At 37.3% G+C, this 25,619-nt stretch overlaps 10 protein-coding genes across 12 annotated transcripts; 3 read left to right on the top strand and 7 right to left on the bottom strand.

Annotated features, from left to right (window-relative positions):
* Positions 1–622: 622 nt before the first annotated feature.
* Positions 623–2,081, bottom strand: LOC108856243 (leucine-rich repeat protein FLOR 1). Its single transcript, XM_018630007.2, has 2 exons — positions 1,444–2,081; positions 623–1,090 (listed from the first exon to the last, which is right to left on the bottom strand). The coding sequence occupies exons 1-2, from the start codon at positions 2,045–2,047 to the stop codon at positions 717–719; spliced, it is 978 nt and encodes a 325-aa protein (XP_018485509.1). The 5' UTR covers positions 2,048–2,081; the 3' UTR covers positions 623–716.
* A 2,436-nt stretch (positions 2,082–4,517) lies between these two features.
* Positions 4,518–5,804, bottom strand: LOC108826649 (leucine-rich repeat protein FLOR 1). Its single transcript, XM_018600034.2, is given in 3 exon segments — positions 4,518–5,026; positions 5,187–5,738; positions 5,741–5,804. Coding segments are annotated over 3 exon segments (978 nt in total). The 5' UTR covers positions 5,790–5,804; the 3' UTR covers positions 4,518–4,649.
* A 1,507-nt stretch (positions 5,805–7,311) lies between these two features.
* On the bottom strand, positions 7,312–8,980 carry LOC108857163 (leucine-rich repeat protein FLOR 1-like). Its single transcript, XM_018631106.2, has 2 exons — positions 8,386–8,980; positions 7,312–7,698 (listed from the first exon to the last, which is right to left on the bottom strand). The coding sequence occupies exons 1-2, from the start codon at positions 8,978–8,980 to the stop codon at positions 7,322–7,324; spliced, it is 972 nt and encodes a 323-aa protein (XP_018486608.1). The 3' UTR covers positions 7,312–7,321.
* A 1,011-nt stretch (positions 8,981–9,991) lies between these two features.
* LOC108824915 (leucine-rich repeat protein FLOR 1-like) lies at positions 9,992–11,598 on the bottom strand. Its single transcript, XM_018598283.2, has 2 exons — positions 10,909–11,598; positions 9,992–10,482 (listed from the first exon to the last, which is right to left on the bottom strand). The coding sequence occupies exons 1-2, from the start codon at positions 11,498–11,500 to the stop codon at positions 10,106–10,108; spliced, it is 969 nt and encodes a 322-aa protein (XP_018453785.2). The 5' UTR covers positions 11,501–11,598; the 3' UTR covers positions 9,992–10,105.
* Positions 11,599–11,602: 4 nt separating this feature from the next.
* LOC108857164 (leucine-rich repeat protein FLOR 1) lies at positions 11,603–12,959 on the bottom strand. Its single transcript, XM_018631107.2, is given in 2 exon segments — positions 11,603–12,092; positions 12,328–12,959. Coding segments are annotated over 2 exon segments (978 nt in total). The 5' UTR covers positions 12,932–12,959; the 3' UTR covers positions 11,603–11,718.
* Positions 12,960–15,565: 2,606 nt separating this feature from the next.
* Positions 15,566–17,342, top strand: LOC108858009 (non-specific phospholipase C1-like). Its single transcript, XM_018632004.1, has 3 exons — positions 15,566–16,670; positions 16,797–16,973; positions 17,050–17,342. The coding sequence occupies exons 1-3, from the start codon at positions 15,566–15,568 to the stop codon at positions 17,340–17,342; spliced, it is 1,575 nt and encodes a 524-aa protein (XP_018487506.1).
* Positions 17,343–17,591: 249 nt separating this feature from the next.
* On the bottom strand, positions 17,592–19,792 carry LOC108857415 (uncharacterized). 3 transcript variants are annotated; one of them, XM_018631401.2, is made up of 6 exons: positions 19,647–19,792; positions 19,108–19,543; positions 18,762–18,846; positions 18,481–18,650; positions 17,934–18,208; positions 17,592–17,860 (listed from the first exon to the last, which is right to left on the bottom strand). In XM_018631401.2, exons 2-6 carry the CDS (start codon positions 19,484–19,486, stop codon positions 17,687–17,689), a joined length of 1,083 nt encoding a protein of 360 aa, XP_018486903.1. In that variant the 5' UTR covers positions 19,487–19,543; positions 19,647–19,792; the 3' UTR covers positions 17,592–17,686. The 3 variants fall into 3 exon arrangements, with proteins under 3 accessions (XP_018486903.1, XP_018486902.1, XP_056842652.1); XM_018631400.2 differs by having other exon boundaries at positions 19,631–19,777; XM_056986672.1 differs by having other exon boundaries at positions 19,108–19,744.
* A 782-nt stretch (positions 19,793–20,574) lies between these two features.
* On the bottom strand, positions 20,575–21,971 carry LOC108860230 (ras-related protein RABA4d). Its single transcript, XM_018634131.2, has 2 exons — positions 21,614–21,971; positions 20,575–21,139 (listed from the first exon to the last, which is right to left on the bottom strand). The coding sequence occupies exons 1-2, from the start codon at positions 21,838–21,840 to the stop codon at positions 20,698–20,700; spliced, it is 669 nt and encodes a 222-aa protein (XP_018489633.1). The 5' UTR covers positions 21,841–21,971; the 3' UTR covers positions 20,575–20,697.
* A 380-nt stretch (positions 21,972–22,351) lies between these two features.
* Positions 22,352–24,428, top strand: LOC108859260 (chaperone protein dnaJ 6). The gene is made up of 7 exons (XM_018633147.2): positions 22,352–22,561; positions 22,946–23,044; positions 23,134–23,235; positions 23,425–23,484; positions 23,580–23,686; positions 23,796–23,969; positions 24,056–24,428. Exons 1-7 carry the CDS (start codon positions 22,529–22,531, stop codon positions 24,273–24,275), a joined length of 795 nt encoding a protein of 264 aa, XP_018488649.1. The 5' UTR covers positions 22,352–22,528; the 3' UTR covers positions 24,276–24,428.
* A 199-nt stretch (positions 24,429–24,627) lies between these two features.
* Positions 24,628–25,557, top strand: LOC108859470 (uncharacterized). The gene has a single exon (XM_018633373.2). It carries the CDS (start codon positions 24,681–24,683, stop codon positions 25,515–25,517), a length of 837 nt encoding a protein of 278 aa, XP_018488875.1. The 5' UTR covers positions 24,628–24,680; the 3' UTR covers positions 25,518–25,557.
* The last annotated feature ends 62 nt before the right edge of the window (positions 25,558–25,619 follow it).

Raw genomic sequence — 25,619 nt, forward strand, 5'->3', positions numbered from 1 at the left:
TGAGGTAAGGGACCTCTAGAGCGCCAACTGAAAGACGACTCAGGCATCTTCAAGATAGAAGATACAAAACCGGACAAGAGAACCGTGGGAGAGGAAATAGAGGAACGGAGCAATCACACCACACACCCACCATCAGTGAACCAAGAACAGTTCGTCAATTATACATGCAACTCTAGCCAGAACACTTCGAGGTAATTAATCTCACATCGACAGACCCATTGTTAGATCAGCATAAAACAAGGATGCAACTTCAAAATCCGACAAAATAGAACAAAAATTTACAAGAGAAAACCGGAAATCAGATCTGAGATTTTCTTAGAGAGAGATGAAAGAAAAAGATGGAAGGAGAGAGAAAACAAAGAGAGTCAATGTTTAAAGTTAGACATTCTTTAGCTTTTTTAGCAAAAAAAAAAAAAGACATTCTCTAGCTTTATCGAAATGACCAAACCAACGGTCATTTAAAAGTTTAAAACACATACAACATTTTTTTCACGTGTGTGGTGGTCTCAGCGAGAGCGACAGGTTAGAAGATAATTTATCATAGTTTTTCTTTTTAATCAACGCCATTGACAACACTTGGAACATCTCAACAACATTCTTATTACCAATTTCTTAACATTAATTTATTAAAAGCAACAATTCATTTGATAGGCGGTCATAATTAACACCTCATCATCATCATACAGATAAGACATAATTATTTGTTTTCATACCATTTAACAAGGCTTAAGAGGATCTCCACAAAGACAGAGGTTGTGAGAGTAAGCTGATGGTTCAAAGGTCTGAAGGAACCCACCACGCGGGATCTTTCCGCAGAGACGATTGTAACTAACGTTGAATTGATCGAGAGGTAGCTTGGTCAGCTCCCCAGGAAGCTTCCCGAAGATTCTGTTTTGGCTCAGATGCAAGAAAGCTACGCTCTTAGCGAACTTAACCTTGGACAGATCGAATTCAAATTTATTTCTAGATAGATCCACTAATTCTGTTCTTTTGTTCCGTCCGAAAAACATCGAACCATCTCCTATAAATCTGTTTCCCGACAGATTTACATCTATGAAGTCGTGCTTCGACAAGGATTCTGGTATTTTCCCTGCAAAACAAAGTTATTGAACTAGATTTATCAAACTATCAAAGATGGTGCTAAATCTTTAATAAGATCAGCATTAGTAAAGAACCTATTGTGTTTTGTCAAACAAAATTTTAATATTAAAAATAAATTAACAATTGAGATTTTGGTAAACATTAAATGAGTTTTTTTTCCTTAAAAATGTAGAATTTCTCGGACAGAACTTTTCACATCCTCACTCTTTTCATTTTTCTATTTAATTTTATATTTGAAGAAACTGTAAAATTATGTTACTTTAAAATATATATTTTTAAAAAATCTCAAATTAACAGTTATAGATAAGAAACTAAAAGATTAAATAATAAAATATTGGTTACCTGAAAGCTTATTGTTTTGCAAGTTGAGAACAGTGAGGTTGCCAACAAAGTAACCGAAAGAGTCCGGTACGGAACCGGTTAGCTTATTGTCGTTGATTCTAAGCGTCTCAAGCTTGGGCATCTGAGAAATCGAACCAGGAATAGGACCGGTAAACTGGTTAAAGGCAAGGTCCAAGAACGTTACGCTTTTGAGCTCGCTGATGTAATCAGGAATTAGACCGGAGAGATTGGTCTGCCTAAACATGAGTAAGTCAAGGTTCTTGAGTTTGGTGATGGTACGTGGTATGTTTCCGCTGAGACGTGGCATGTCAGTGATTTCGAGGTGACGGAGTTGGACGAGGTCGCCGATTTGGTCCGGGATCTGACCTGGGAGATTGCCGGATAAGATATCGAGTTCTGTGACGCGGCCATTAGTGCAAAAGACGCCGTTCCAGTCAGTACAACAGTCGGTTCGAGGATTCCACGTGGAGAGTTCTCGTGGGTTGTTAAAAGATTTCTTGATTTGAAGGAGGGCATTTTTCTCGATTGAGTTGCAGCTGTGAGAGGATGGGAGAGAGATGAAGAGAATAGCGAAGGAGATAGAAAGTTGAAGAAGGAGCTTCATTATGATTTTGAGTGGGGTTACTTTGTGGCATGGAAGCCACTATATATAAGTGATTTGTCAATGGAACACAGCTGTGTAATAATGTTACTGAATTTGTACAACTAGGCCCAAAGTTTATTTTAGTTAAATGTTGTAACTCGGCAAAAACGTGGTTAATGCATCTACTATTTTGAGTTTTGAAAATTTATGAATGTTGATGAAACATGTTTTGATTCTCGATTTAAACATCGATTATTTGTAGAGCCCACAACCTTTGAAAGCTAAACCAGGCAATTCTACAAGGAGATTAAGATATTTACATAGGATCCGTTCCCCCTACAAAGAAGTTGTGTTCTTGTTAAGATACCATGGCTCCCTTCCACTCTAAACCTCTGGAGAGAGTCCATCATCTCCCTCATCTCACGAAAAAGCTGAACACTTTTGTCCGAACACTATCCACTCGGATAGCAGTTCTCTGACAGCTCTTTTTAAAAATTCCGCCCCTAAAACAAGCAACAGCTAGATATCTCAATGAGTGGATTCTAGGGTTCGATGACCGTTCGGTGAAACGGTAAAAAAAAAAACTTTTCTTTCCCTCTCTCGAGTAAAAAAATTTGATTTTTTATGGCATCAGAATCTAAAGACAAAACAATTCGTTTTGAGAGTGTGAACTAATATTTTAGATAAAAATATCGGGATACTTTCGATTTTATAATATTGTAGTTATCTTCAAACTTTTTTGGATTATTTTTTAAAAAATAGTTATAAATATATATTTATTTATGCTATATGTATATAATTAATATTTTATATATTTAGGTACTCGTTCGATTATTTCAAATACAAAAATATAGGAACCATTTAGATATTTAAGAGTTCTCGGTTCGATTCCAATTCGGACATTTCGATTAGATTCCAGTTCTGTTTTTCAGTTCCGGTTTTTTTTCCCGGGCCTAGTGATACTTAGAGCAACATTATTGGTAGGACCAAATTTTTAGTCCTTAGCTTATTTTATTACTATTTTTATGTTAAGAAACAAAATTAAGGACAATCTCAAAAGTGTAGATTATTGGTAGGACTTTTGTTGTCTCTTAGTAAAATAATTGTTAACAAAACTACAACTCATTCTTCCCTTCTAACTACTCCAATTCATCAGAGAATGAAATGCAAAATCATAGCTTCATTATCATTGGTGAATAGATACCTGGTAAAAAGAGACAAGAGCAGAATCAATGTCTCTGAAACGCACCCCTCAGGAATAGCAACAACAGAGAACCAATCATTAACTCTGCCTTGTAGAAGACTTTGGCTAAAAACAGCTGGTTCCCTGAAACATCATTTCCTTCCTCTTTGCATCCAGCAACGAGCTCAGCCACAAGCCTATCCGTCTCCCTAAGCCTCGTTTCGAACACGAACCTAGAAAGCAAACCAGGTCTGACTCCTTCTCTATAGAGTCCATCCAAACTCTCTTCGTCAGTGTCTCCCATCATCAATATCGCTCCAAGAACATCAACTTCACCTCTCATGTCAGCACTCGGGTGTCTGAAGAACAGAACTCCCTCTCTCCATCAGCTCTTAACGTAACAAAGGCGAGAGTTGTACGTCCTGAGACAGACCACGAGAGTCTATGAACGTCATGTGTCGATAGATATTTGAGATGACCTGTTATCAGAAACAATGCATAATTCAAATTCTATAAATCAAAAGAAAACACAAGATGAAAGACTGTCCGCATTAAAACCCAATTCAATCAAGCTTGGTAAACTGAAAACTTAAATTCAATCAAGCTTGGTAAAGAGATATCATCAAAGATCAAAGCTTTATGTATAAACATCAAACCCAGAAACTTAAATTCCACTAAAACTGAAAACCCAACACTGAAATCAATTACATACAATACTGAAAGCATTGCAGAACACTAGATGAGCCGTCAAAAGACTATAACAGAGTAAGTATAATTATTTCAGTCAGTCAAAATGCAATACCAAACCAACCATATGACAATTGTATAACCAAAATCAGGGCTTTCAATCTCCTCAAACCCAATTAAACCACCAACCATCGTCTCCACCGGAGCCAGTTCCGTTATCATTATTGCGGCCGATATCTCTAGAAGGAAAGCAGTGTCTCGCTCCTAGCGACCAATCGAGGGAACTGGGAAAGGGAGGGAAGCGGTGGTGGCCGGAGTGATTGTCGTCTGATTTTCGTCGAGAGAGACTTTCTATGGAGAGAAGAAGAGACACGTGTTCATTAAGAACGTTTGGTTTCGTCCTTAGTTAAGGAACGTCTTTTTCTAATAATAATCAATTTTCTTTTTTTTTAATCCAAATAATACTAAGGACATGTGTAAGAGACGGCGATAATGTTGCTCTTATGACAGTTGACTAACATATTCTTCACGTGTGTGGAGTGTGGTGGTCCCAACGTCAGCGATAGGCTACAGATAATTTATCATAGTTTTGTCTTTTAATAACGCTAGTTACCACACATGGAACATCTAAACAAACATTCTTATTACCAATTTCTTAACATTAATTTATTAAAAGCAACAATTCATTTGACTGAAATTAACACCTGATCATCATCATACAGATAAAGACATAATTATTTGTTCTCAGACCATTTAACAAGCCTTAAGAGGAGTTCCACAAAGACAGCGGTTGTGAGCGAACTCATAAGATTTGAAGGTCTGAAGGAGACCACCACGTGGGATTTTCCCGCAGAGACGATTGTAACTAACGTTGAAAAGCTTGAGATCACGTAGCTTGATCAGCCCCCTAGGAAGGTTCCCGAAGATTCGGTTATGGCTCAGATCCAAATCAACTATGCTCCTAGCGAACTTAACCTTGGAGAGATCGAATTCAAACAAATTCCTCGATAGATCCATTGATATTGTTGTTTTGTTCCGTCCGAAAAACATCGAACCATCTCCTGTGAATCTGTTTTTCGACAGAAATACTCCGTTAAAGTCGTTCTTTGACAACGACTCCGGTATGTTTCCTGCCAGGGCAATGTTATTGAATACTATCAAAAAATAATAACAATTTAGTGCTAGTTCATTAAAAACAATTAATTTTATTTAATTTCCTTTAATCGGTTTTATAGATCCAACATTTTTTAACCTAAATTTATAATTAGGAAATTAAAAAATATTGGTTACCTGAGAGCTTATTGTTAGACAAGTAGAGATTGGGGACTCTGCCTACAAAGGAGCCGAATGAGTTCGGTATAGAACCGGTTAGCTTATTGTGGTCGATTTTAATGGTCTCAAGCACCGGCATCTGAGAAAGCGAACCGGGAATAGAACCGGTAAACTGGTTATAGGAAAGGTCCAAGAACGTTAGGCTTTTGAGCTCGCCGATGTTTTCAGGAATTGGACCGGAGAGATTGTTATGCCTTAAGATGAGGGAGTCAAGGTTCTTGAGTTTGGTGATGGTACGTGGTAAGTTTCCGCTGACATGTGGCAAATAAGTTAAAAAAAGTGAACGCAGTTCAAGGAGGTCACCGATTTGGTCAGGGATCTGACCATAGTTTTTACTGGAAAAGAGAGCGAGGTCTGTGACGCGGCCGTTGGTGCATTTGACGCCGCTCCAGGCAGTACAACAGTCGGTTTGAGGATTCCACGAGGAGAATTTTCGTGGGTTGTTAAAAGATTTCTTGATTTGAAGGAGGGCATTTTTCTCGACTGAGTTGCAGCTGTGAGAGGATGGAGAGAGACGGAGAGAATGGCGAAGAAGATAGAGAGATGAAGAAGGAGATTCATTGTGATTTTGAGTGGGATTACTTTGTGGCATGGATGGAAGCTACTATATAAAAGTCATTTTCAATGGAACACAGCTGTGTAGTGTTACTGAATTTGTACAACTAGGGTTGTACACTAGTCCCAGAGTACATTATTCTTTTCTGTAAATGTTGTAACGCGGTAAATGCATCTACTATTTTGAGTTTTGAAATTTATGCATGTGGTGGAAACATGTTTTGATTCTCGATTCAATTATTTACTCCACGAAAATATCTTTTGCTTGAAATGTGTTAAAATGTATGTTTACGACTTACGACATAACAACCGAACGTAATAGCAACCATGTGTCGAGACAAAAACAATCAATGGCCAAGCAAATGAATATTAGTAGAGCCCACCACTTTTGAAATCCAAACCAATTCTACAACGAGATTAAGATATTTACATAGGACCCTTTCTCCCTGCAAAGAAGTTGTGTTCTTGTTAAGATACCATGGCTCCCTTCCATTCTTAAAACCTCTGGAGACAGTCCATCGCCCTGTGAATCTCACCATTGTGCAGCAGAAAGGAGGACATGTGATGTAAGTATGTATAACCCATCTCACTTATCAGTCTGGCCATGCTTTTTTGAAGCTCCAAGACATAATGTTTCCATATGTATAAATATCAATATCAGATGCATGCATGCACTCTATTAACTTGTGTACGAACCTTAAGAAAGTTCTTCTCAGGAAGCTGGCATCTCAAGTGGTTGTTTTCCATCTCTGGAAACAGAGAAACAACCTGATTCATAACCATCTTACACTGCCACCTTCTTATGTGTTCGAGGGCATTGATAGAGAGTTGAGGAATATTATTTCCTCTAGGAAACTGAACAAGCATTTTAGCTCACTTATGGCTTTATGGTTGGGATAGGTGATTATTAGTCCGTCGCGTTGGATGTTGTTGATCCATCTTGTTTTTTTCTTTCTTTTTGCCAAGATGGTGCGTTGTAAATTTTTATTTATTTATACAATTTAGCAAAAAAAAAAAACTTCTGTACGGACCGGGGAGAGCTTATTATTATTATTTTTTGAGTTGAATGTTCAGTTACGTCAAGTGCAATTTATTTTGAATGTACCACAGAGAAAAATCAGATGATAGCAAATTTGGGATGAATAGCATGTATGATGTTATTATTTTTTACCTCAAGCCTAACAACATACATGACTGACCAAAGAAAAACAATGTGATGTGTGCAGATCTACGTTAACAGTGCAGTGTAATGCATGAACTTACCTTAAACTGTTGATGTGTGTCGAACAATACGACGCCCAAACAAGTGGATACTAGAGATACCCACCAATATCCAATTTTGAAAGCAAAAAAGAAAATTTGTTTTTTTTTTGTTTGGACTAAAAGCAAAAATAATGTTATTCCTAAAAAATAACAAAATGATACAACAGCATTAATTCATCAAAGGAACAATTCATTGATAAGCAGTGATAATTAACACATCATCATCGTACAGATAAGACGTAATTATTTGTTGTCACGCCATTAAACCAATCAATTTAACAAGCCTTCTTAAGTGGGGACCCACAAAGACAGCGGTTTTCAGCGAACTCATATGATTTAAAGGTCTGAAGTTGACCACCATGTGGGATTTTTCCGCAGAGACGATTATAACTAATGTTGAAACGCTGGAGATGTAGCTGGGTCAGCTCCCTAGGAAGCGTCCCGAAGATTCGGTTATGGCTCAGATCCAACAAAGCCATGCTCTTACCGAACTTGACCTTGGAGAGATCGAACTCAAACAAGTTTCTCGACAGATCCAATTGTACTGTTCTTTTGTTCCCTCCGAAAAACATCGAACCATCTCCTGTGAAACCATTTCCTTTCAGAACTACTGCTTGAAAGTCCATCTTTGACAACGACTCCGGTATTTTTCCTGCAAGAGCAATGTTATTGCTTCAAATATATCAAAATGACACTTTTTTGCCAAAACTGGAGAAATTTGATTTATTAAACTATCAGTAGTAATAATAATAACAACTTGGTGCTAAAAATAATCAATAATATGATATTTAAAAATAATTCATATTTTAAGAAATCTCAAATTGGTGTACTTTTAGATCCAACATTTAAACCTAAAGTTATACTTCATGTCTATGTTTCAAAATATAAGAGCATCATCAACGTAGATGTCTTGCTATAAGTATCTAATGTATGTAGTAATAATATTGTTTACTTCCATAATAAAAGAAAACTAAGCAATAGAAAGAAGGCACATTGCATTTGAGGTTTTTAACTATGAGAAATATTTTTTTAGCAGATAGACTTATCACGCCTCTTCCATTCTCGTTTTACTTTTTGAATTTAATTCCATTAATATACTGGTGAGAAACTATGTTAGAGCTTATTGATAATGATGCTCTAAGGTGTTTTAGTGAAAGTACAATGATTATGAAAATATTTAACCTTTTTAGAACGAGTCATAAAAATGTTTACAAAATTGGTCACACAAATATAGAAGGTGGATACAAATTTCAAAACTACTAATATGTTGGAATATAAAAAAATTCCTAAACTACTTATATTAGGAAACTGTATAATTGAAAAAAAAGTATTGGTATACCTGAGAGCTTATTGTAAGAGAAGAAAAGATTAGGGACGCTGCCTACAAAGGAACCGAAAGAGTTCGGTATAGGACCGGTTAGCGAATTGTTGTCGGCCTGAAAGGTCTGAAGCTTCGGCATCTGAGTAAGCCACCCGGGAACAGGACCGGTAAACTTGTTATAGGAGATGTCTATGTACGTTACGGTTTTGAGCTCTTTGATGTATTCAGGAATTGGACCGGAGAGTTTGTTCCACCTTAAGAAGATGAGGAGGAGGTGCTTGAGTTTGGTGATGGTGCGTGGTATGTTTCCGGTTATATTCATGGAACTCATTTCGAGTGTACGGAGTTCAGGGAGGTCGCCGATCTGGTCCGGGATCTGACCGGTGACGTTGCGGTCGTAGACCATAGAGAATAATGTGACGCGGCCGTTAGTGCACTCGATGCCGATCCAGCTTGTACAACAGTCGGTTTGAGGATCCCATGAGGAGAGGAGTTCCGGGTTGTTAAAATGTTTCTTGATTTGAAGGAGGGTGTTTTTGTCTTTTGAGTTGCAGCTGTAAGATGTTGGGAGAGAGGAGATGAAGAAGATAGAGAGACAGAGAAGGAGCTTCATTGTGCTATGAGTGGTTATTTTGACGCAGTGAAGCTAACTATATACCAGAGATTTTCATGGTTCCAAAAGCAATATAACTCAATAACTATGTTTGTGTTGGTTCCTAAACACAAGGAAGACCAATTCTTCTCCCCTTATTTTGCAAAACATCAACTAAAATAAATGAGCAAAGACTTAGTCGTCTACTACATATATTGTCGGTTCGGAATCTTGGTACGGTTAGAAGTCCTTCGGTTCAGTACAATGTTTCATCGATCCAATATTCCCGTCTCCCACGTATGATTATTTTAGTATGAAGTGTATGCAATGGTCATATTTCATTTTTGTGTGCATGATATGAAATGTACCACATATCTCATGTTAAGTAGCCAAAAAGACATCTTACTTCAAAAGTCAATAAATATTTTACTTCGAATGTGAATAATTTTTATATATCATGTTATTAAATAATGTGAACGACTTAGGTGTAGTGCGTCGTTCCTCTAATAATTTAAAAGTGATCAAGGAATATTGTAATGTGAATAAGATCTTTGATTATAGATCTTTATCAAAAATATTTTTAAAAGACTTCTCATAATTAAAATATTTTATCAAAGTTCTCTGATATAATGGCCAAAATCATTTCCAGTTCAGCTAATAAACCCCTGGTATACCGTATACCCACCACTTTAAGGCCATCTCCATTGAAGTTTTTTAAGTGGGATTCACACAAATCCCAAAAAAAAAAATTAATATAATAAAGCAAAAACTGTGAACCTGTATCGTCCAAGCTCTGTCGGACGAACCTGTCTCTTGACTATTCTGCGGGCCCCACGACACGTGGCGGCCTGCGATAGGTCAGATATTATTTTTTTTTTTTTTTTTTTTTTTTTAAGATCAAACGAAAAAAAAAAAAATTAAAAAATTACTTTTTTGTTCTTGGAATTCGTGCCCTATGGGTATGACTAATGGAGATGCTCTAAAAGCAAAAGGAATGTTATTCTTAAAAGAAAAAAAGAACAAATGATACAACAGCATTGATTCCTCAAAAGGAACAGTTCATTTGATAAGCAGTGATAATGAACACATTCATCATCGTACAGATAAAACGTAATTATTTGCTATCACGCCATTAAACCAATCAATTTAACAAGCCTTCTTAAGTGGGGATCCACAAAGACAGCGGTTGTGATCAAACTCATATGATTTAAATTTCTGAAGTTGACCACCACGTGGGATTTTTCCGCAGAGATGATTGTAACTAATGTTGAAACGCTGGAGATGTAGCTCGGTCAGCTCCCTAGGAAGCGTCCCGAAAATTTCGTTATGGCTCAGATCCAACAAAGCCATGCTCTTACCGAACTTAACCTTGGAGAGATCGAACTTAAACTTGTTTCTCGACAGATCCAATTGTACTGTTCTTTTGTTCCCTCCGAAAAACATCGAACCATCTCCTGTGAAACCATTTCCTTTCAGAACTACTGCTTGAAAGTCCATCTTTGACAAGGACTCCGGTATTTTTCCTGCAAGAGCAATGTTATTGAATATGATTTATTAAATTATCAATAATAATAACAACTTGGTGCTGAAATAATTAATAATATTATATTTAAGAATAATTCATATTTTAAGAAATCTCAAGTTAGTGTATTTTCAGATCCAGCATTTTAACCTAAAGTTATAATTCACCTCATATTTTACAAAATATAAGGCGTTTTAGTGAAAGTGCGATGACTAAAAAATTATTACTTGTCAGAAATAATATTTAATAATATTTAAATATATTTAACCTTTTCAGAACTAATCATAAAAATGTTTGCATAATTGGTCACATAAATGTAAAAAGTGCATACAAATCTCAAAACTACTTATATTTTGTAATTAAAAAAACTCTTAAATACTTATATTATGAAACAGTATAATTAAAAAATATATATATATTGGTATACCTGAGAGCTTATTGTTAGACAAGAAAAGATTAGGGACGTTGTCACCAAAGGAACCGAAAGAGTTCGGTATAGGACCGGTTAGCGAATTGTTGTCGATCTGAAAGGTCTGAAGCTTCGGCATCTGAGTAAGCCAGGCGGGAACAGGACCGGTAAACTTGTTATAGGAGAGGTCCATGAACGTTACGTTTTTGAGCTCTTTGATGTATTCAGGAATTGGACCGGAGAGTCTGTTCCACTTTAAGAAGAGAAAGTCGAGGTACTTGAGTTTTGTGATGGTGCGTGGTATGCTTCCGGTTAGATTCAAGTAACTCATTTCGAGTGTTTGGAGTTCGGGGAGGTCGCCGATCTGGTCCGGGATACGACCGAAGAGTTTGTCGTCTTTGGACATTGAGAGTAATGTGACGCGGCCGTTAGTGCACTCGATGCCGGTCCAGCTTGTACAGCAGTCGGTTCCAGGACTCCATGTGGCGAGGAGGTCCGGGTTGTTGAAAGATTTCTTGATTTGAAGGAGGGTATGTTCTTCTTTTGAGTTGCAGCTGTAAGATGATGGGAGAGAGATGAAGAGTATAGAGAGACAAAGAAGGAGCTTCATCGTGAATTGTGATTTGAGTGGTTGTCTTGACGCAGTGAAGCTACTATTATAACAGAGATTTTGATGGTTCCCAGAGGAATAGAACGGTTTTTTGTTTGGATCCTAAACACAAGGAAGACTATTTCTTCTCCTCTTATTTGATAAGCAGTGATAATTAACACATCATCATACATATAAAGACATAACTATTTGTTACCACGCACGCCACTAAACAAAATTTAACAAGCCTTAAGAGGGGTCCCACAAAGACAGAGGTTGTGAGAGAAAGCTGATGGATCAAAGGTCTGAATGATACCACCATGTGGGATTTTTCCGCAGAGCCGATTGTAACTAACGTTGAAATGCTGGAGGCGTAGCTTGCCCAGCTCCCGAGGCAACTTCCCGAAGATTCTGTTATGGCTCAGATCCAGCGAAAGTATGCTCCTCGCGAACTTAACCTTGGAGAGATCGAACTGAAACATGTTTCTTGACAGATCCACTCGTATTGTTGTTTTGTTCCGTCCGAAAAACATCGAACCATCTCCTATGAAACCATTTCCCGACAGATCTACTGCGTTGAAGTCGTATTTTGACAACGATTCCGGTATTTTCCCTGCAAGACAAATTTACTAAAAAAAACTACTTTATCTAAAGATTTGAAACCATATAAAATTATTTTTTCTGTAATTTATTAATTTTCTATACAAGTGTCTGTAGCTTGATCTTTAAAAATTATTAAAAAAAACGCAAGTTAAAAATAGTGAATATTTGACAAATTTATAATTAAGAAAGTAAAAAGATTAAATAATTAAGAAAGTAAAAAGATTAAAACAAACAGTGTTGGTTACCTGAGAGTTTATTGTTAAACAAGTAGAGATTAGGGACGTTGCCTACAAAGGAACCGAAAGAATTCGGTACAGAACCGGTTAGCCTATTGTCGTTGATCTGAATGGCCTGAAGCTTCGGCATCTGTGAAAGCGAACCGGGAATAGGACCGGTAAACTGGTTAAAGGAGAGGTCCAAGAACGTTACGTTTTTGAGCTCACTGATATAATCAGGAATTGGACCGGAGAGATTGTTCTGCTTTAACCGGAGGAGGTCGAGGTTCTTGAGTTTAGTGATGGTACGTGGGATGTTTCCGGTGAGATGAGTCAGGAAACTGAAATCAAGTGTGCGGAGGTCAAGAAGGTCGCCGATCTGGTTTGGAATCTGGCCGGAGAGTTCGCCGGAGGAGATAGTGAGGCCTGTGACGCGGCCGTTAGTGCATTCAACGCCGGTCTAGCTGGTACAACAGTCGGTTCCAGGGTTCCAGGAGGAGAGGAGCGATGAGCTGTTAAGAGATTTCTTGATTTGAAGGAGGGCATTTTTGTCGTGTGAGGTGCAGCTGTAGGAAGATGGGAGAGAGATGAAGAATATGGCGAAGAAGATAGAGAGACAAAGAAGAAGCTTCATCGTGGCTCGAGTGGGTTACTTTGACGCATCGAAGCTACTGCTGATATATAAAGGGAATAAAATGAATAAATCTTCTCCATTTAAACCTGTCCCATTTAGAAACCACACCATTTAAAACCTGAACTAATTTTGATCCATTTATTTTGTTTAAAGATTTAGTAAGGTTATACATACATTCATTCTTACATAATTACATTGGTCCATTTAGATTTTGTGAAGGATCATTTAAAGTTGTACTCATTTTAATCATATACAAGTTTTAAATTAAAATTTTAAACCAATTTTAACATTAAAAAAATTTTAAAAATATATTTCAAGAATGTTTTTTTTTCAAAAGATGTTTTGGTTTATTTTAAAAAGTTTGTAACAAAAAGTTTTCAAAAAGTTGAAAACTAAATTTTGAAATTTTAGTTTACATTTTTTTGAAAATATGTATAATTAAATATATTTTGGTAAATGGGTTAATAAAGTCGTAATAAAACAAATTAGTAAAAACTGTTAAGTTGTATAAATCTAAATAATTATTTATTTAAATTAATATAAATAAAATCTATAAATAAAATATTTTTGATATTTAAGATTATTATTGGTGGAGAGTATCTGAAATAAATTTCATATATATGTATATGTAGATATTTATATTTTAATATGAATATTTTAAGGATTTTCATGTATCAATTATATTAAAAGAGAAGTAATGACTTCTCATCCATGTGTGATATTTAATAAAATAGACTCTTATTAGAAATCATAACTCATTCATTTATTAATGATATATACATAGATATATTTGTTTCTTTAATAAATTATGAATAGATATTCCTAGATTTTCTCTTAATTACATCCAAATAAAATATTTTCAAATCTATTTATTTACTATATAAATATATATTCGTATTTATTTAAAATATTTATGTTATAATTCGTTTTTCACTTTACAAATCTTTTAAATATTTAATTAATTTTGTAATTAATAATAGACTAGATGTATATTTCTTTATTAAAATAAACATTTTAAGTATCTAATTTATTTTGTAATTATATTAAACCCATGTACAATTTTGTATTAGTTTATGATATAAATTTATATAATATTTTTCAATTAAATTTTTGATTTCTAACAATTGAAATTTATTAATATTTTTATTACATGATTGAAAAATATGTCATCAATATGAACAATAGGTCTACAAATGCTATTTTAAAAGTGTATTCAATTTGTATTTTAAGTGCTACTTTAAATGTTATTAAATATAATAGATGGTTTTATTTCATATTTCAATAATAGAAGTATATGACTATTTCGTTTACAAAAATATAATCAAGTTTATTTTATATAAACCATATTCATATACTATTCATTAATGTGATTGTTTTGTATCTTTTATCTTGTGCAATTTTGAAAATGCAATAGATATTATACCAATTTTTGTCATTAGCATAAATTACAATTATTCAGTCAAATATTTAAATCATACAAATAATTCGATTAACATATATGTATGATCAAAACCTAAAATACAAATATACTTTTAAGGAAATTAATATCTAAGTTAATATTAATTTGAATGAATTTTATCGTAAATATCAGAGAATATAATATTGTAATTAGTGTGTTCATGTTTTAATAAACGAGATATCACTAATAATTTGAAACAAAAATTATAGCTGATTAGTGTCAAGTTTACATGGGGATTTTATATATTATATTACATGAATATATAAAAAAATATTTTATAATATTTCTTCAATATTATATTACATGAATCCCCATTCATGTAATATTATAGCTGATTTATAAATGAATACCTGTGCATGAGCACGTGAAATTCAGTTAAAAATTATCTTAACTATTTTTAATTATATATATACACCTATATATTTTGAAAATTATTAGATATTCACTTTTTTATTTATGTTTTAGCGAAAATATAAAGTAGGAAAAAATAAATTCGTTTTTGTATATACAAAATCTATATATTTTATAGATATTTCCTTTTACTATATATATGGGTTTATAAAATAAATAAACTATAATAAAAAGATAATTAAAGCTTTATTAATAAAAAGAAACTAAACAATTTTTAGTAATGATAATTAGGTATAACTAAAATTAATTCATTAAGGGTATTCACGTAATCAACCATCATGAGAATCAACGTAAGCGTGACACATATGAAACTGACTTTTCAAATAATATTATAGAGATAGCCCTAAGCTTCCAATTAATCATTTACTGTACTTAATTATTACTAAAGAATAATTTATTTGTCTCGCATCAATTCTTATTAAAGAATATAAACGTGATTTTTCATACCTGGCGGGAATATATACATTGTACGAGCTTACATATATATTTTAGTATTAGAATAACTTTTTCAAAAATATTTTTAAAAGACTTCATAATTAAAATAGCTTAAATAGAAATAATAGAAAAGGACTGAAAGAAAATAGTATCACACACTTGTAATTAGATATCAATTTTATCATTTAAAAAATAAAATAATTTTATTAATATTTGAATTTTTTTTTTAAACATTTGGAGTTCTCATTACTAATACATTCTTCCTCTCCACTCAAGATCTGTTACCTCTCTTGAAACTTGAATTAACCATGAATCGTAGTCATCTGAAAATGGCAGCCGGGAGACATTCCGTCACTATTCTACTTCTCATGAGCTACTTACTAGTTTCGTCTCAGTCTCTACATGTCGAAAATATACAGAAACCCCACAATATTGATGGTCGGATCAAAACCATAGTCGTTGTAGTCATGGAGAACCGGTCGTTCGACCATATCCTTGGTTGGCTAAAATCAACCCGACCCGAAATCGATGGGCTAACGGGCAAAGAGTCCAACTCTCTCAACATCTCCGACCCGAACTCGTCCAAAGTCTTTGTCTCAGACGACGCCGTTCACGTCGACATGGATCCGGCCCATTCTTTCCAGGCAATCCAGGAACAGATATTCGGGTCGGACGATACTACCCTCGACCCGAAAATGAACGGGTTCGCACAGCAAGCAGAGAAAACACAACGCGGAACGGCAAAAACCGTGATGAGCGGATTTAAACCGGAAATTCTACCGGTTTACACTCAGTTAGCGAACGAGTTCGCAGTTTTCGACCGGTGGTTCGCGTCGGTCCCGTCTTCTACGTTACCGAACCGGTTCTACGTCCACTCGGCTACCTCCCACGGCTGCTCAAGTAACATCAACAAAGGCCTAATCCAAGGCTTTCCACAAAAGACGATCTTTGACTCGCTGGAAGAGAACGACGACCTCAGCTTTGGGATTTATCACCATAACATCCCAACCACTCTCTTCTTCAAGTCTCTTCGGAAACTTAAACACTTGGTCAAGTTCCACAGCTATGCAGGCAAGTTCAAGCTCGACGCGAAGCTCGGAAGACTACCTAGCTACACCGTCGTAGAGCCGAGGTACTTCGACGTCGATGGGTTCCCGGCGAACGACGATCACCCGTCGCATGACGTGGCGGAAGGGCAGAGGTTCGTGAAGGAGGTTTACGAGGCGGTGAGGAGTAGTCCACAGTGGAAAGAGCTGGCTCTGATCATCACTTACGACGAACACGGTGGATTCTTTGATCACGTTCCGACTCCGGTTGAAGGTGTGCCAAATCCAGACGATATCATTGGGCCTGGCCCGTTTTATTTTGGGTTTGATCGATTGGGGGTTCGGGTTCCTACTTTACTCATCTCTCCCTGGATCGACAAGGGTACTGGTAAGTTGTATAATATTCCCAAACACACAACTTTTTTTTTTTTTTTGTGAAATCCAAACACACAACTTGCTCGGTTCATTGTGTTGTTGATTTGAGCTACAGCATATATTTTTGATGTTTTGTCAGTGATACATGAACCAGACGGTCGTACGTCAAACTCACAGTATGAGCACTCTTCAATTCCGGCGACAGTCAAGAAACTATTCAACTTAAAGTCAAACTTTCTGACGAAGAGAGATGCTTGGGCTGGCACTTTCGACAAGTATTTCTATCTCCGAGACTCTCCTCGTCAAGATTGTCCAGGTCTATCTATCTTTTTTTCACCTTATCATTGTTGAAACATCTAACATGTAAAAACTCGTAAACCCCGTGAATACAGAGACACTAGCAGAGGTGAAAGGATCTCTGAGGCCATGGGGACCGAGAGAAGACTCAGGGATCTCGGAGTTCCAAATGGAACTGGTCCAGCTCGCATCCCAGCTCGTGGGAGATCATCTCTTGAACTCATATCCGAACATAGGCAAGAACATGACAGTGGGGAAAGCCAACAAGTACGCAGAGGATGCTACTCTTAGATTTCTAGAAGCGGGTAAGGCAGCCATAAAATCAGGAGCTGATGGACACGCCATTATGAATATGAGACCGTCTCTCACGACTCGAATCAGTCAATAACTATATCAAGATATACTGATGGTTCCCTTTTCGTCACGATAGTAACAAATCTAAACAATGGTAGAGAGAAAATATATTGTGGTTCTCTTCTCGCTTATTCTAATAACTGAAACAAACACACCTAATGTTTGATTTGGATGATCTATGTATCTGTAATGAGTGAAATTTCGTTACACTGTTGCTGTGTGTTGTCGAGACAGAAACAATACAAAAGTTCAAACAAGTGGATATCAGAGATCCCCCACCAAGCGAAAAAAGAATGTGATTCTTAATAAAGAACAAATGATACAACAACAAGAGGAGATTTAAGACATTTACATGAAAGACCCCTTCCCTTTCTGGTGTCACCATGACTCCTTCCACTCTACTCTATCAAGACCGTCGACGATAGCCCTGCGAAACTCATCATTGTGCAGAATAAAGGAGGAGACGTGTCCACCTGTAACCCACCTCACTTCTGAACCAGGCCACGCCTTTTGAAGCTCCAACACAGAGTGCTTCGGTATGTATCCATCATCCTATACAAATCATTTAAAAGATTAGATTCAGCAGCAGCAATGTGTCTCCAAACTGTTGAAATTGTATACTTACAGTTGCGGCAACAAAGATGACAGCATCAGGGTTTTTGGGGATAGGGAAGCGAGTGACATCTGTGAGGGAGAGAACAGTTCTCATCCTCTCTCTGACTTCATCAAGAGTCATCGTGATCTCCTGCGCTGCAAGTTCTTCCCTCAGTGCCTCCCAGGCCGTTCCATACTTTAGTATTCCTTCGCAGAATGCAACAACTGCAGAGTGCGGAGACAGGAAAGGAAGTGTTGCAACTGGTGTTGGATGAAGCGATCCAACCATCGAAGCATGTACTCCTCCTTCATATTATTAACAAGAGTTTTCAAAATACAAGTGAATGCATGGAACAAGTCTATCAATACATGGAGATGCAATCACATAGATCCCTCAGATGAATGTAACCATGGTTCTCTTTCATACACACCAACAAAACAAATAACAGTCTAATCCTCCTAATACTTGAACCTAAATCTATCAGTTGGAGAAGCTCATTGAGGAAAGGGGAACTAATGCTAATGCTTATTACTAAAAGGTGGTTAGTAAAAGCTCGCAATTAGTTCAAAAAGCTTACCCATACTAAGGCCACAAACACCCATCTTTCCAAAGCCTTCCTCAGTGTCAAGCCAGTGAAGAAGACTGCGGGACTCATCAATCGTTGCCCTCCCAAGTAAAAGAAGATCACTAACACAGAGAAGCCTCGCTCCACGTTGTAGAAACGGACGCCTTCGGCCATATAAAGGGCTGCAGAGTGGCATTCATTATCTATGTTCGATCAAAAAAAGCATGGCAAAAAGCTTCAAAAGCGGCCAACGCAAAACGCTTTCTAGAAAAAGAGAGAGTCTCATTCATTACCTTTCCAGCACCATAGTCGCAATGTTTTGCTTCACCAAAGGCCCTCCCAAACGCAATCTCCTATCATATGTATGATCTCCTGTGCCTACCACAATGCAAACCATAATAATTAAAAAAATAAATAATATATCATCTTTACAAAACTATTAGAGCATGATTAACCCGGTTTCTTAGCCACGACTCTTATATATTTTATTTAAGAGACGTTCTTAGCTCCCGAATCTAAGAACCTTAGCTCCCGAATCTAAGTACGCCAGTTAAGAGACCGGGGTTAATCATGGTCTAGGAGTAACTGACATGTATATCATATACACATTTGAATCCGTTACCACGGCGTTGTCGTTACCTGCGAGATGAACGACACAAGACATCTTCTGGGGAGGAACGTTTTTGGGAACAAGCCAAGCGACTCTCGCGGTGCGAGACTCGGGGGGCAACGCAGCGGTGAGCTCGTCGTCGCAGGGAGTCTGGAAAACGCCTTCTCTGAGACGAGCAGTCTTGGTTTCCCAGACGGTCCTCCACACGGGGCGGACAAGCGGCGGAGGCCAGTTGTGACCTTCGACGTACATAGGGAAGAGCTGCTTGGCCATCCGCTCGAGGAGCTCGAGCTTGGGACCGCCCCAGCCTCGGGAGAAGAAGGGCGGGGTGATCCTCGTGCGGTGCATGAAGGCTCCGTAGACGTGGTCGATTACGTAGTGGAGCATTCCCAATCTGACGGATACCATTGTTTGACCTGATTTGATTGAATGTGGATTTGGATTCTTCGGGGTGTGTTTTCAGATCTGACGAGAAAGAGGAAAATCAAATATAATAATATATATTTATATCACTTGTTGAATCGAAGAAATTGACTTTGGATTCAAGATTACGGTATCGGGTGCGAACGTTAATGTTGTGAGCGATCGATGAAGAAGGAGGATAGATAGGGATAGGGCAAGAGAAGCAATCCGGAGAGAAAGGCGATGGGAATAGGAAAACCGGAGACGAGCGAGAGAAACGGTGGGCTTTCTCCTTTTATTCATTCATAATAATCAGTGTTGCCACGCTGTCATTAATGTGGGCCCCTGTTTTGTGTGTTTGGTCTTTTCTTTGGAGAGAATCATTTATCCATCCAAGTATCTGACAGTGATATATTATTTGAAAATAAAATAAATTAGTATTAGTTTGAGGCCCAATGACAATAATATGAATTGTGGTTGGAATCTGCTGGGCCTCTGTTTACTGGTTGCCTTTTAAATAAACAGAGGAAACATTCATTATAAATGGTGTTATGATTTTACTTCTTGCCCTTTCATTATTTTTGATTATTTTATAGGAATGAAGGATTTCTTGTAATAACTAGTTACAAAATATAAAATTCGCTTTCTGTAGAGTATACACCAATTTGTATAACTTTAAGCCGGATATTCAGATTAGTCACAGTTGGTTAGAAGCAAAACTCTCTCCCATGATCGATTTTTCATTAAGAATTGAAAATGTTAATGATTCACTATAAAGTCAATTACGATGTTTAAATTTGAGTATGCTTAGTTGGCCTGTACGCCATTATAAATGCATCAGGTTGTTAATTGTCATAGTGGACATAATAATAACCACACACCGAATGAAAAACGTGTGTAGCACTAAAAAAGAGGTTCTTGTTGTAAATCTTAGACATTGGACATACACAAGGAAGTTACTTTCGACAAATAGAAAATTATATTATGGACATGTACTATGAACACAAAAAAACAAGACTCGTTCACCTACTACTCTCAGCGTCTCCCAAAATTAGACAGTCACGATCTGAAAATGTTGCGTGGATTCAATAAACGGGAGCTCATCCTCATGCTCTTTCTATAGTAAAACCTCTGCTTATTGTTTCGTTTCAAGAACGAATGGTTAAGGCGAAAAACAAAATAAAACCAAAAAATTAAACAACAACGCTAGTAAAGCTTTACGATTTGCCGCAACATCCACCTCTTTTCCCGGTCTCCTGCTCGCTAGGAATGATGATCCTAGTCCCCTTTAAGAGACTCGAGTTCCCATCAGCGTCATCATCATCCGCCGTTAATGATTTCTTGCTGATTATACGGTAAATCTCTGTTAAGATGGTCAAAAACGCAGTTTCGACATTGGTAGCTTCGAGAGCAGATGTTTCCATGAAGAACAAGTTCTCTCTTTGTGCAAACTCTTGTGCATCTTCTGTCGGCACTGCTCTTAGGCTTCCAAGATCACATTTGTTTCCGATCAGCATAATGACTATGTTTTTGTCCGCGTGTCCTCTTAATTCTTCCAGCCATTTGGCCATGTGATCAAATGATTGACGTTTGGTCATGTCGTAGACCAACATTGCCCCAACAGCTCCACGGTAGTATGCGCTTGTCACCGCCCGGTATCTGAGAAAAAGATAGGGACAGTCAAACAATTAGATAGTCATGTTGCTTTTAGCATGATCGACATATCAAACAATTAGAAGTGATGCATGCATGAAAATTAGTTTATTTAATGAGTACACAAGAATAGTTTTATGACTAAGAAGCACAAATTGGTTCACAGAAGTGGCATAGAGTAACAAAAGCAATGTGGAGCAATCTTGTTCAGTAAATCAATATGCACATTTGAATTTTGTTGCCACTTTTTCTTCATGTGCAACATACATTTCGTATATACTCAAATAGGATCGTATGTTGCCTAATATTTGAATACATCGATCACATGGATAAGTTGTGAATGTTTCCGATTATCATCAAAGGGTAGTTGTAATTTACAGATAAATGAATATCCTTTTTTACCACATGCGCACAGGTGATCACTCACTCAAATCAAATAATGCCTGCAGGTTTGGGATCATAAGCAAAAATAGAGCAAACCTTTCTTGGCCAGCGGTATCCCAAATCTGAGCTTTGACGGTTTTGTTATCGATGACGAGCGTTTTAGTCTGGAACTCGACACCGATGGTGGCTTTAGAGTCGACGCTGAACTCGTTCCTAGCGAACCGAGCCAGCAGCTGAGTTTTGCCAACCGCCGAATCGCCGATCAACACCACTTTGAATACGTAATCGATCTTCTGGTTGTAATCTCCTTGTAAATTAGACATCTTTTCAAAACCAAAACAAAACAAAAACAAACGTCCAGACAATTGCAGATCACGAATTCAAAAGGCTCTTCTTCTCTCAAACAGATCAACGCGAAGAAGAGTCTCGTGTTGTTATTCGTATTGCGCACGTAAGCAGCCGAATCTAGCATGAACGGACAAAGAAACTCAGATCAAAAGAGGGGATTAGGCATTGGATACGTGGGAAACGAGCCAATTGGAAGAAAGCGAAAAAGGGCGGATTAACGGCCGATGCGGGACCCAGTTACTCTGGGTAAATGTTCCCCTGTGGCGTGGACCACGTTTTCCACACTAAACCATGAAATCATCTTGGCCGTTCATTTTTTACTTGTTAACCTAGTTCACCGTTAAATCGCTTAACCATTTTAGTTCGGTTCAAGCAAACCATAATTTTTTTTTTAATTTAAATCAATCTCGGTTAAATTCGGTTTAACAAAAATAACGAAGCAACCCCTTAAGTTGTATAAATTTGTGGATCATACCACCTTTACTTTTACTTCACCAGATTAGGTTAAGAGTATAGGCGGCAACACAAAACGGTGGGAGAGTTATTGGCGCCATAAACCTTTCCTTCTTCTAAGAAGCGTAGCATTTTCTTATAACTGACTCGATCGATTCTCTCAAGTATTATTGCTGTTTAGCAGAAAGAGGAAAACGAGAAGGTTGAAAGATGGAGAATAATAGCGAGAAAAATCTATACGAGGTATCTCTTTTATGATCAATCCTCTGCGAATTGTCTCTCTCTTTTCGATTTGTCTCCGCGATTAGGGTTTTATGGGTTGTTTAGATTTCGAAGGATCTGTTTTAATCGAAGCTTCGTAATGTCTTTTTTTTCTTTTGAGGGATCTTATTGTTACCGCTTGGGCATCGGTTTTTACTTTGTCGAATTTGCATGTGTTACCTATCGCTTAGTGATGTTTCCGTGTCTGAATTTCATCGTCAGTTGTTTAAGTTTTACTTGTTTTTTTTTTTTGAACCAATGTCTATATTTTGAGAAATCTATTTCTATCATCCCTTCGTTTTGTTGGTGGTTATAATTGTATGATTAAGAAGATTAATGCAAATCTTATTCGTCTTCCTATTACAGGTTCTTGGTGTCGGAGCGACAGCAACACAACAGGAGATAAGGAAAGCATACCATAAGTTGGCATTAAGGCTTCATCCTGATAAAAACAAGGACGATGAGGTTAACCACTCTTCTCTTGGGATGAGTGTTTTGCATGTCTCTAACAAGAGGAAGTTTGAATTCTTTGTTTTCTTTTATGTTTTAAACAGGAAGCTAAGGAGAAGTTTCAGCAGCTGCAGAAGGTGATATCTATTCTCGGTGATGAAGAGAAGAGAGCTGTCTATGATCAAACTGGCTCCGTTGATGATGCTGTAAGTCAGCTTCTTTCCTGATTTTGGTTTCAGAAATGTTGGTGATTTGTGTAGATTGCTTCATCTTTTTACTTATATCCAGTTTCTGTTCAAATGGATTGGTGAAAGAAAAAAGCTCTCTCAGTCTCGATAAGAAAACTGAAAGATGTTTCTTTTACTAACTTAGTTTTTTCCCTATATCTTAATTAGGATCTTTCGGGTGATGTGGTTGACAACTTGAGGGACTTCTTCAAGGCAATGTACAAGAAGGTAACCAGCACCATGATTACTGTGTTTTGGGCATTATTCCACAACTCCCTTTGTTCTGTTTCCTTCGCTTACTGACTTCTTGTTGTGTGTAATAGGTCACCGAGGAAGATATTGAAGAGTTTGAGGCCAACTACAGGGGCTCTGAGTCTGAGAAGAAAGACTTGATCGAGCTTTACACCAAGTTTAAGGGTAGAATGAGCAGGTATTTGTTTTATTTATTATCCACCTTGTTTTCATTCGTTCATTATTTTTTAAAAAAATTGTGAACTTGGAAGTTTATACGAACATTCTTGTCCGTACATCTCCTCCAGGCTTTTCTGCTCAATGCTTTGCTCAAACCCCAAGCTTGACTCACACCGTTTCAAAGATATTATCGATGAGGCTATTGCAGCAGGAGAAGTGAAGGCAACAAAAGCTTACAAGAAATGGGCAAAGGAAATTTCAGAAATAAAACCCCCCACGAGTCCCCCAAAGACCAGACGAAAGTAAACTTCTCTATCAATGTCTTTACCCATTTTCCCAAGTAAAAAAACTTTGTAGTGACATATTCAAATTTTTCAAATACTTGTAGGGCAAAAAGGGGCGCAGAGACAGATCTTTGTGCTTTGATTTCACAGCGAAGAGATGCGAGGAAAGAGAAGTTCGATACAATGTTCTCGTCACTTATGTCAAGGTATGGTGGAAATGCTGACTCAGAGCCAAACGAAGAAGAATTTGAAGCTGCCAAGAGAAAACTTGAAAGCCAGAGATCATCATCATCATCCAAGAAGAAGAAGCCAAGAAGAAAGTAATAAGCCGCAGTGTGAGTGTGATCTCTAGGTTTTGTGTTTTTGATGGACAAGAAAGTTCTCAGAATCTCACTAGATCACATGTTCGATCTCCAATGGTTAAATCTCTGCTACAGTCTAAAGAATATCTAATCGTAATTCTTATTTGAAAGTACATTTTTTTGATCAGTCAAGATAGATTTACAGTTAATGTGGGGGATTATACATTTCAAGTTACATAAAAAAACTTTAACCTTACCCAACTAATTTATATTAGAAATTCTTTTTTTTTTCCAAAGCGTAAAATCGCGAGTGACGCCAAAAAAGAAAGAAATTCCGACAAAACTAGTTTCGAATAAAAAAAAAAGTAACTAAACTAACTCAGATTTGTGTTAAAAAAAAACAAACCAGAGGCACAGACAGACAATAATGAGCTTCACATCTCATCTCCAAGCGACCAACCTCATGGTGGTGGTCGGAGCAAAATCGCCGGTGGATCGTCGCCGGAAAGCACTTGAGAGAGTGAACAAAGAGCTCTCAAGAGGCAAATACGAAACCGCGCTCTCTCTCGTCAAGCAATTCAAGAGCAGCAAACATCACGGCTGCTGCCTCTCCGCCTTCGCCTCCGCCAAATTGCTTCCCAAGAAATCACCACCACTATCGGATACATTCGAAAGGTTGATCGATTCAGTCTCCAGAACCTTCGAATCCGTTTCTGCTGAAGCGATTCAAGAGCACAACAAAGCAACAACTTGTGAAGAAGATCGGTTCGCTGTCGTTCAGCACGAATCAGGCCATTTCCTGGTCGGTTACTTGCTCGGAGTACTTCCAAGACGCTACGAGATACCAGATCTGGAAGCTATGAGGGATGATGATAATGTAGTGACCGGGAGAGTAGAGTTTGTGGGGTTTGAGTTCCTCAAACAAGTCGGTGGTGCAAACCAATTTATGAGAGATGATGTTTCGGTTTCATCCAAGACACTGAACAACTTCTCATGTGTGGTACTCGGAGGAATGGTAACGGAACACATGCTTTTCGGATACTCTGAAGGTTTCTACTCGGATGCTGTCAAGTTGGAGAGTGTTCTGCAGTGGCGAGGGTTCACGGAAAGGGAGGAGAAGGCGGGTCATGTCAGATGGGCTGCTTCCAACGCTGTTTTTTTGTTGCATTCGTACAGTGAAGCAAGGGTTTCACTTGCGGAAGCAATGTGCAAAGGCAAACCGATTAGTGCTTGTATTGAAGCCATTGAATCTGCAATTTTGTAGACATTTTTAATATGTGTGAATTAACTTTGTAATTCTTCCTTCCAAATTTTAAGAGATAATGTATACACACTAGATCTCAAAAAACTTGTGAAACAGAGACCA

Source organism: Raphanus sativus, chromosome 5 (assembly GCF_000801105.2).
Source record: "Raphanus sativus cultivar WK10039 chromosome 5, ASM80110v3, whole genome shotgun sequence".
NCBI classification, from domain to species: Eukaryota; Viridiplantae; Streptophyta; class Magnoliopsida; order Brassicales; family Brassicaceae; genus Raphanus; species Raphanus sativus.